General features: G+C 35.9%; 1 protein-coding gene across 1 annotated transcript; it reads right to left on the reverse strand.

The window, feature by feature from the left end:
- Nucleotides 1–3,098: 3,098 nt before the first annotated feature.
- On the reverse strand, nt 3,099–5,163 carry LOC128194911 (uncharacterized). Its single transcript, XM_052871393.1, has 7 exons — nt 4,939–5,163; nt 4,197–4,856; nt 3,853–4,112; nt 3,605–3,772; nt 3,422–3,526; nt 3,271–3,319; nt 3,099–3,188 (listed from the first exon to the last, which is right to left on the reverse strand). The coding sequence occupies exons 2-7, from the start codon at nt 4,542–4,544 to the stop codon at nt 3,177–3,179; spliced, it is 942 nt and encodes a 313-aa protein (XP_052727353.1). The 5' UTR covers nt 4,545–4,856; nt 4,939–5,163; the 3' UTR covers nt 3,099–3,176.
- Nucleotides 5,164–10,256: the final 5,093 nt, after the last annotated feature.

Consider the following 10,256-nt stretch of genomic DNA (forward strand, 5'->3'; position numbering starts at 1 on the left):
ACAAATTAAACATAAATTTACCTTAACTCTTTTTCTTTCTAGAATTTGTCCCACACCTATTCAATCCTAGATCACCCTTCTACCATCAAGCCCATACATCACATTGGTAATAGAACACACATACAAATCATCACAATAATAACATATCAATCATGTGTTTCACTTAATCAACAATAACATTAAATAATTAACATATATAATAATAATTATAATTATAGAAAACATCCAATCACCAAACATTAATTTCGAAACAAAATATTAAATTCTCAAGACTACTTTATCTCTAAGACCCCTATTTTTCTAGGTCTTACATAATTTATTCTATCATACTTTAGAGATTAGGAGAAGCCTAAACATATTATAGTTATAGCTCCTGAGTAGTAGGAGTGATTAAGCAATGACATGTGTAAAATCTCAATATGCTAATCATGGTTTTTATACTTTAAGACACAATGTCATGTTACTACTTAAAGTGATTTTTGTTGTAGTGTTAATACATCAATCCTCCAGAGAATGTTTACATGGTTATTGTGTATGAATGGACTGCGAGAACATTATGTTTGAAGGTTTAATGGTATGATGTGAGAAATGTTTGTAGTTAACTTTTCTAAATTTCTAGTATATTCTCTTTTTATTGAAAACTTATAAATTTAAAAATATCTTTAACTTACTCTATGTGTTATATATGTGGTGATGTTTTGTTATGACGTTGTATTTCATGAGAGTAAAGGAAAATTACGTGGGTAGATAGTTCAGTAAAGACAAAGATAATAATGTGATGTATTAAATTTTTTTCTTGATTTTATTTTGAAATACACTTTATATCTTTATATTAAGAGGATTGTGCATTAGCTTATGAACTTTGTAGTATACTTGTTCCTTTTGATAAAATCATGTAATTTATTTTTAATGTTATAATTGAATCGAAACATATTTTCAATTTTATATTTATTAAAAATAATTATAATTTAATAAAATAATTATAATTTATTTTTACATATAATTTTGATTTTACATTTTATAATGAGTGTGATAAAATTTATTTTCAAGAATAATGATATATACTTTATACTTCTACAACTAATGAGTGTGATATAATCCTTTACCACAATTGTTTCTTATTGGTATTTTTTAAAATCATCAAAGTTAAAAAGTTAGATAAAAAAAAAGATATAAAGAATAAAATAAGTAAATAACGTGTGAAAAAAAAAGTTACAAAATTTAATATCATTGTTTTAATGATTATATATTAACAAATAACAAATAGTTTTACAATGTTAATTAATATGAAATTATTATTTATGTGTCTTTGATTGTAATTATTATAGAAAGCTTATAAATGTATTATAATTATAATAGTTTGAAATTATAGTTTGTGATTATAGAAAAATGTAAAATCATTTTACATAGTAGTACTTGTTCTGTTTTTCAAAATATATTAATTTTTTATAGATAATAAAACCAACATTTAAAAAAATACCTTAATTAGAACAATATATTACTTCATATATAAAAAATATTTACACATATAAATCAATGGGCTTAGGATGCTTATTTACATGAGTAAATTAAACTTCATTATATGAGAAGTATTACCACTACTGCAGAAAAGACTTTTAACGTATCTTATTTAGGGCTTTTGGCGTCTGACTTCTCCCCAATGTCTTATTGGGTGACGTTAATAGGATGTCGGGCTTCACAGACAAACGTCTATATAGATGTCAAACTGTGTAAGTCAAAAGTCTATATAGACGTAAGATTACACAGATCAGACGTCTATATAGATGTCAGACAGGACAAATTAGACGTCTATATAGACGTCTGACTGTGTGGTAGTCTAAGAACCTGAAACGAATTCAATCATTGTAATATATTAGATGTCTCTGTGTGCACTGATAGACATCAATAGACGTCGAGCTACTGGGTGTTTTTTTTTAAATTAATTTATTTTTATAATAAAACCACACCTGAAAAGCAAAAAAAATGTCTCAAAACAACATAATAAAATATACGATCTGCGTTTGAAGGGAACAAAGTACTAAAAAACAATCCAAAACCTAAACTATCAAAAGTTAAAGTTAAACTAAATGTAAATGTTCAACAACAATAACAATTCTTCCTGGGTACATCTTTGGAGAATATAAGTTGCCTACTCTTGTCTTATCTTCTTAATTGTGTCCTCTGGTATAGGAGATGTACTCTTGAAGCGCTGCAAAATGAAGAAAGATTCATTATGTTTGCATATGTTCAAAGATGAATTTTATTTTTAATATATTAAAGGTAAGAATCATTACCTCATTCCAGTAATCTATAATGACAACTTGAATGGTCACTAGTGCAGAAAGGGCTTTAAACGACCGTTCTTTTGGCTTTTTGACGTCCGACCTTCCCCCGACGTCTTTGTGGTTGACGTTACTCAAACGTCGAGGGGTCCACATTGGACGTGTATATAGATGTCCGATGTGTCAGCCCCGACGTCTCTCTAGACGTCCGGTGTGCACCCCCTCGGACGTCCATATAGACGTCCAATGTGCACCCCTCTGACGTCCACACAGACGTTCGACGTCTCCTCCCCCGTCGTCTATACAGACATCCGAGGTGTATCCCCCGATGCCTGAATGGTTTTGTGGTAGGGGTGGGGTTGGACGTCGATTTGTGCACTGCCAGACGTCTATAGACGTTTGACAGTACACTAACAGACGTCTACTGGGCGTTTTTTTTTAAATTAATTTATTTTTGCAATAAAATCACACCTGAAAAGTAGAAAATTGTCCCAGAACAATATAGTATAATATGTATATGCGTTTCATATAAACAAAGTTCTACTTAATGTAAAATATAATCCACTACCAAAACTATCAAGATTAAACTTAAACTAAAACTAAGCAATGTTCAACAACAAATAAAACTATTCCTAACTCCATCTTTGTAGAAGATAAGCGGTCCACTCCTGCCTTATCTGCCTAATTGTGTCCTCTGGTATATGAGATGTACTCTTGAAGCGTTGTAAAATTCAAGAAAGATTCATTATGGTTTCATATATGTTTGAAGATGAATTTGATTTGTAATGTATTCAAGGTATACATCATTACCTCATTCCAGTCATCTGTAATGACAGCTCGAATGATGGTCTTAATCCAACACATCACATAGAAGCCACATTCCCATGAATCTAGCTACTGGTTACTCTAAAATGACAAACTAAATAGTTAAGAATTTAGATCATTCAATAACATAGAAAATGAATTAGAACCATAAATGACTTACAACCTTTGGATACAAAATTTGAACCAGTTGACCACGAGATTTACCAATAACTCTGTACAGATTGAAAACACAAAGTATAATTAATATGACTATATTTATCATAAAATTTGAAGGTGAACATCAAATTCAAAGTCATTTTTGGAGAAACACTTACCCTTGAAGCATTGTTCTCAAGTCATTTTTCATCTTCCTATACAACGAACAAAACCATATAATTTTACATGCTTTGGGAATGATGACCATCAGCTGCCAGTGCAACCTATCACAAAGGACAAATAGTTATTTAACTAATTAAGGAAACTATAATAATGAACTGGCCACATATAACAACACCTACCCATCAATGTATGGCACAAGGTATACGTCTCTTTTTGACTCATCCATCCATGTTTGCAAATAATGTTGTCTGTTTTGAAGTGTGTTACCAGACAGTTGAATGGTCTGGGGTTCAACAAATCCGTACATGGAAGACTGACCTTGGTCTACAACGATTGTGTCCATGTACCTAAAACAACAAAGTTAAGTTGATAGAAACTATAAGAATATAAATAAAAGTAATATGAAAGACCAAATTTACTATCTTACATGCACCACAGTTGAATGATGGAAATATTCAACATCCTGTCTCCCCCAATCACCTCCAATGCATCAGAGAATGTGATATATACTGGCACATGTGGGGGAAGACCAAATACTCTCAAATCCCAATATAGTTCTGATGATGCTTTCTTCAACCTAGGTAATGTTGTCATTAGCTTTGATAGAGGATCATCCTCCGCTTCAGCCATGTCATCATCTTCATGTATGACTGTATCATGAATTGGCTGCTTCTGAGGACATGTGAACTGAAGATAAGAATTTACGTCAAAGAGTTATCAACAAATATTTGAAGAATAAACATAGAAATACTAAGGAAAAAGACATTATACCTGTGGAGTAGCGATGTGTGACATGATCAATGCTCTAGGCCAAGCTATAAATGATCCTATGGCCTCCCCCACAAAGTTAATTTCTGGAGTGGGTACAGGCACCTGAGCCTGGGGATCCCGAACCTCGTCAATCGTCACACGCACGTGTTGGGATAATATGGGAACACCATGAATAGTCTGCCCTCCCTCAAGCACTCGTCCGACAGCCACAATGCGTGGGGGATCCCCATCAACCAACAACTCATATTGACTGCTATACTGAGTGGGTTCTACAGCAGAGCATGATCCTCTAGTGCTGACACGAGGTGGTGTGGGAGTTTCAGCGGTCCCCATGTTGCCTTGTGTCATGGAATGCAGCTTCTCTTCAAGCGTTTTTTGTATTTCTTTTTATTCTTGTAGCTGCTCCATGAATCGTTGCTCCATTGATCTCATGCTTTGGTTGAGCCTTTCCTCCCACTGAAGATCCATCTGCCTCAGTGTCTCCTAACTCATTGATGTTGGGGTTTTCTGTGTAGGGCCAAAGTAGTCATGAAGACCAATCGCCCCAGGAACTCCACGTACACGTCCTGGGTGCTCGGGCCTTCCAATGGCCGTTGTTAGAATGCCGTCCCTACCTTGGCCAACAAATGTGCCTTGAGTCTGCTGCTCAACCAACTCATCCTGCACATAAAAAAACCAAGTTACTTAGAAGACATGCTGTGATAGATACACAATCAAACAACTGCTTAGAATTTGAACTTACAATTCTCTGTGAGATCAAAGCAGCTGAGGAAGATGTCATGTTCCCATCAGATTTAGTCCGAGCAGCCTTCCAATCCTCGTACCTAGCAGGTGCAGGTGCTAGGTCCGGCGACTCAAGTCCCAAGGCATCCGCTCTAGACTTTCTAAGTTTCTTTTCCAGTTTTGCATAACCACCTTATGATAACAAGTGTGGTGCATCGTTTAGCCTTTGTCTTTCTTGGGCGGCTAACCTTTTACCTTGTGAAACCATGTATATAAATAAGTGTAAAATCATAAAAACTCAATGAAAGACTTTTCAGATGTTAAGAAACATACCTTCCATTCCTCAGACTCTCTAGATGCACGAAACTGCATCCAGTCCTCCTCTGTGAATGTATATTGCTGACTTGGATTTTCATGTTGCCTGTCTCCAAAGACATATAGTCGTGTCAGCCTTGTCTTGAAATCCATCCATCTTATCGCTATATGCGATAACACTTTCTTTCTAATTTGTATTGTGTTTGGAATATCATAATGTTGCTGTTTAAAACAAAAAACATGTTATTGATAAGAAAACATGAAAGATATAAGTATATCACAAATTGCATGAAGTACAAACATACCTGAATATCTTGCCATAAGAGGTTCTTGTCGACCTCTAGGACGTCATCCCAACATGCATGAAGGATAGAGACATGACTTTTTGCTAACTTACCTAGATAACTCCTAAACCTATCAGCATTTGGCCCTGATGGATGACCTGATCTGGGGTCGATGTCAACATGTCTCCTCTGCCCATCCACGCGTCCGGTTGTCACATCTGCCAATCGTGTGACGCCTCGACCACGTCTGGTCTTTCCCGATCCTGAGTTTGAGGTCGACATACCTGAAAAATTATACAAGGTTAGTAATAATTCAATTATGATGAACATACATATAAAGTCAATAAAAAAAATATCACAACATATTAAGATATTGTTTTTTCCCAAATCCCTTCATTGTGATCACTACGAATTGCCTAGATGACATCGACAACGTCATCAACTGGGTCTTCAGTGGGTCTAGATGCAACAGATGTTGTCTCAAGTATATCAAGAGAATCGTCATCATCATGTCCATGCATGTTTTTTCCTTCTAAAACCACTGACCATTTTTTATTCGCTGGATCATTTACGTAGAATATTTGTCTTGCTTGACTAGCCATGATAAATTGTTCATCAGTGTAATTCATCTTGTTCAAGTCTACCAATGTGAAACCAAGGTCATCTGTCATGACACCAGAATGTATATCAACCCATTTACACTTGAAAACTGAGACTCTAAAAGTGACGTAATCAACTTCCCATATTTCTTGTATTATTCCAAAATAACTCATGGATGCTGTGATTGGATTTTTGTCTTTAGATCTAGCAAAGTGCACAGCCTCAGCTTGTAGTGTGACACCACTATTTTGAACTCTGCTTTTGTCATCTTCTACCTTTGTCTGAAAAGAAATATTGTTTATATAGTACCCACCATATGTAATGACATCTGTGTTCGGCCTACGAGATAACCTCAATAAAGTTTCAGAAACATGTGGAGTCGCATAAATCTTTTTCTTAAACCATTGTAAGAAGGTTTTCACATGTTCATTAAGATGCCATTTTTCACTCATTCTTGGGTTTGCTGCCTTTATTTCATTAACGTGGTCAGAAATGTAAGGAATCGCATCAACAATGTTGTTTAAGACGTACAAATGAGCTTGATCAATTTCTTTTCTGCTAACACTTTGAATTCTCACACCTTGAACACCCTTACCTTCACATTTTCCTTCATGTCTACTCTTGGGAAGACCCACGGGTTCACAAGATGGCATATAACTTGAACAAAATTCAATGGCTTCTTCTGCAACGTATCGCTCTATGATTGAAGCTTCTGGTCTATACTGATTCTTGACATATCCCTTTAAGATCTTCATGTATCTTTCAACTGGGTACATCCACCTTAAGAAGACCGGCCCACATATTCGAATTTCTCTGACTAGATGAACAATCAAATGTACCATGATGTCAAAAAAGGAAGGTGGAAAATACATCTCCAATTGACATAGTAGTCTTATTCCTTCATTTTCCAATTCATCTAAACCTCGAGGGTCAACAACTTTCTTGTAAATGGCATTAAAGAACAAACTCAGACGTGTCAGAATACCCCTAACAGAAGGAGGTAATATGCCTCGAATAACAACTGGTAACAATTGTTGCATCAATACATGACAATCGTGAGACTTTAAACCAACTAACTTTAAGTCTGACATAGACACAAGGTTACTAATATTTGAAGAATAACCTTGTAGAACCTTCACACTTCTTAAACAGTTCCAAAAACTTTGTTTTTCTTTTTTAGAAAGTGTGTGACAGGCTGGGGGTAGATAGGTGCGTCTTCCTATTATCTGTGGATCTAACTCAAATCGGATTCCCATGTCAGCCAAATCTTGTTGTGCTTTTATGCTGTCTTTGCTCTTCCCTTTGACGTTTAATAAAGTTCCGATCACACTATCACAAACATTTTCTTCAACGTGCATCACATCAATACAATGTCTAACATCAAGTTCACACCAATATGGAAGCTTAAAAAATATTGATCGTTTCTTCCAAATGTTTTTTGCAGAGGTACTTTTATGATGTTTTCCAAACACAATGTCAATGTTTTTGACTTCGTTGTACACCTCTTCACCATTCTGGGGTCTACACACAACCTCATCCTCAACACTTTCATTAAATGCTTTTTTCAATCTACGATAAGGATGATTACGAGGAAGGAATTTTCGATGTCTTGTATATACCGTCTTATGACCATGCTTCAATTTAAGGTAACTAGTGTTTTCTTCACATATGGGACATGCAAAATGACCTTTAACACTATAACCGCTCAAGTTTCCATACGCTGGGAAATCATTCATAGTGCAAAACAACATTGCACGCAAACAAAAATATTCCTCAACATGTGAATGAAACACGTCGACCCCTTCTTCCCACAACAATTTCAAATCATCAATTAAAGGTTTTAAGTAAACATCAATGTCATTTTCAGTACGTCTAGGACCCGATATCATCATGGACAACATCACATATTTTCTCTTCATGCACAACAAAGGAGAAAGATTGTAAATCATCAACATAATTGGCCACGGACTGTGTTTGCTACTTAAGTTTCCATAAGGATTCATACCATCAGTTGCAAGTGCAAGCCTTAAGTTTCTTGGATCTGCACCAAATTCTGGGAATTTGTCATCAATCTTTTTCCATTGTGGTGAATCAGCAGGGTGTCGAAGAAGATTATCGCACTTTCTTTCGTCATAGTGCTATTTAAGGTTCTTTGCATCTTCTTTAACAGAGAGCATACGTTTGAACCTAGGTATTATAGGGAAATACCACATCACCTTAGCAGGTGCACCATCATTACCTTCATTAGTAGTGATTCTGTCAGATTTCTTTTTAAAACGAGATAAACCACATGTTGGACAATACTTTAGCGAAGCAAACTCCTTTCTGTACAAAACACAATCATTAGGACAAGCATGTATCTTTTGATATTCAAGACCCATTGGACATAAAAAATTTTTTGCCTCGTAATTACGAATAGGTAGAGTATTATTTTCTGGAAGCATCTCCTTCAACAACTCCAACAACTCAGTGAAACTTTTATCGGTCCATCCATTCCTTGCTTTTAAACTAAACAACTTTAAAGTTGCAGACAGACGTGTAAAGTTCGAGCATCTTGGGAACAACGGTTGCTCTGAATCAATAATAAGATAATCATACAAATTAGCTCTTCCAAAATTATCTTCACCGACATCACGTATCATGTCCTCTAAATGGCCACTCATCCATTCTTCCACATAATCCGTTCCTCGTGACGTGGTAGGCTGGTCCAGTATTTCTCCATGCCAAGTCCAAACGGTATAAGTCCTCATTATGCCGTACATGAATAGATGGTCACACACATTGCCTAAGTCTTGCCGTATTTGATTAAGACAACGAACACAAGGACAAAAATATGTCCCGTTCACAGACTTAGCATTTTGTTCAACGTATTGCAAGAACTCCGAAACACCCTTATCATATTCTTACTGATGCGACGTTCATTCATCCAGCTTCGATCCATACTATGTTCGTAAAATCATCAGTATAAGTTTTTTAACTCTCACAAGGTTAGGCCCTATCCATTCAAAAAAATTAATTTTCATAATTTGGTAAGACACGTGCAAAGAAGTCTACATCATAAAATTGATAAGATTTCGGCAGCATTTCGCATTGGTCTCCAAAATACACGAAATGAGAGTAGTCAACGATGACCACAATCAAATATGCATCCAGAGAACAACACAAATACTGAACCAAAATTTTATCAATCTTATCCATAAACTCCAATTGACATGTTATTGCAAATTATGAAAATTAATTTTCTCAAACTGTCCAATCGGACAATTCAAAATTTAACACAAATGATTAAAAGATTAATCGTTTGTGTTAAATTTCAAACGGGAACTAAGTGTCACTCAATGATTTGATACTTATATTCTAACATATCACAATTATAATAACACAACTAATACATGCATATTCAAAAGCCAATAACACATGCATACCTTAGAGTCAAAAACATGCATACACAAAACCCAATAACATGCATACAAAAAACCTTTATCAACGAACAAGCTAACCTGAAAAGTAGATTCCAAATAAAAGGGAGGGAAATCGAGGAGGGCACGACCTAAAACGTAGGCCAAAAACAGTCAAAAAAGCCGCCTAAGAACACGCAAGAAACTGTACCAAGACGCACCGAAAACGATTTTTAATCGGTTCAAATCAAAGATATTTCATCACGGAGCAATGTAATCGGATTGAAAGTAAATTTAAATGGTCCAAAAGAGAGAAAACGCACCTGGAAATACAATGCCGTAGAGAGAGTTCGCGGGGAAGACGATGAATAGTGAGTGTAACTGCTCCCGGGTTCACGTTTTAGTATTAATATTATTAGACGTCCGGTATTGTGGGGCCCCGACGTTTATAATACTATGGACGTCCGGGCCATCACTAATATGACGTATTTCGGATTTAAAAATTGATATTCGCGGGGGGTTTTAGACGTCCGACCCCCCACAACGGACGTCTAAGAGGCTGAACAAATGAATGCTTCAACTTCCCTGTCAGCCCCTTAAACGTCCGTTGTGGGGGGGAGGGGGGGGGGGGGGGTGGGGGCGGATGTCTATAATATTATAGACGTCCGGGCCCCTCCCACGGACGTCTAAGAGGCTGGAACAATCACCTCTTCAACTTCGCTGTTAGCCCCTTACGCGTC

Source organism: Vigna angularis, chromosome 1, assembly GCF_016808095.1.
Source record: "Vigna angularis cultivar LongXiaoDou No.4 chromosome 1, ASM1680809v1, whole genome shotgun sequence".
Lineage (NCBI taxonomy): Eukaryota > Viridiplantae > Streptophyta > Magnoliopsida > Fabales > Fabaceae > Vigna > Vigna angularis.

Bases quoted from the DNA above. Each gene is read 5' to 3' on its own strand.
- LOC128194911 (XM_052871393.1), bottom strand. From the start codon at position 4,544: ATGACACAAGGCAACATGGGGACCGCTGAAACTCCCACACCACCTCGT. The intron at 3,527-3,604 runs GTAGGTGTTGTT...CCTTTGTGATAG, and splicing joins CTTGTGCCATACATTGATGG to GTTGCACTGGCAGCTGATGG. The intron at 3,320-3,421 runs GTAAGTGTTTCT...CAATCTGTACAG, and splicing joins TTGAGAACAATGCTTCAAGG to AGTTATTGGTAAATCTCGTG.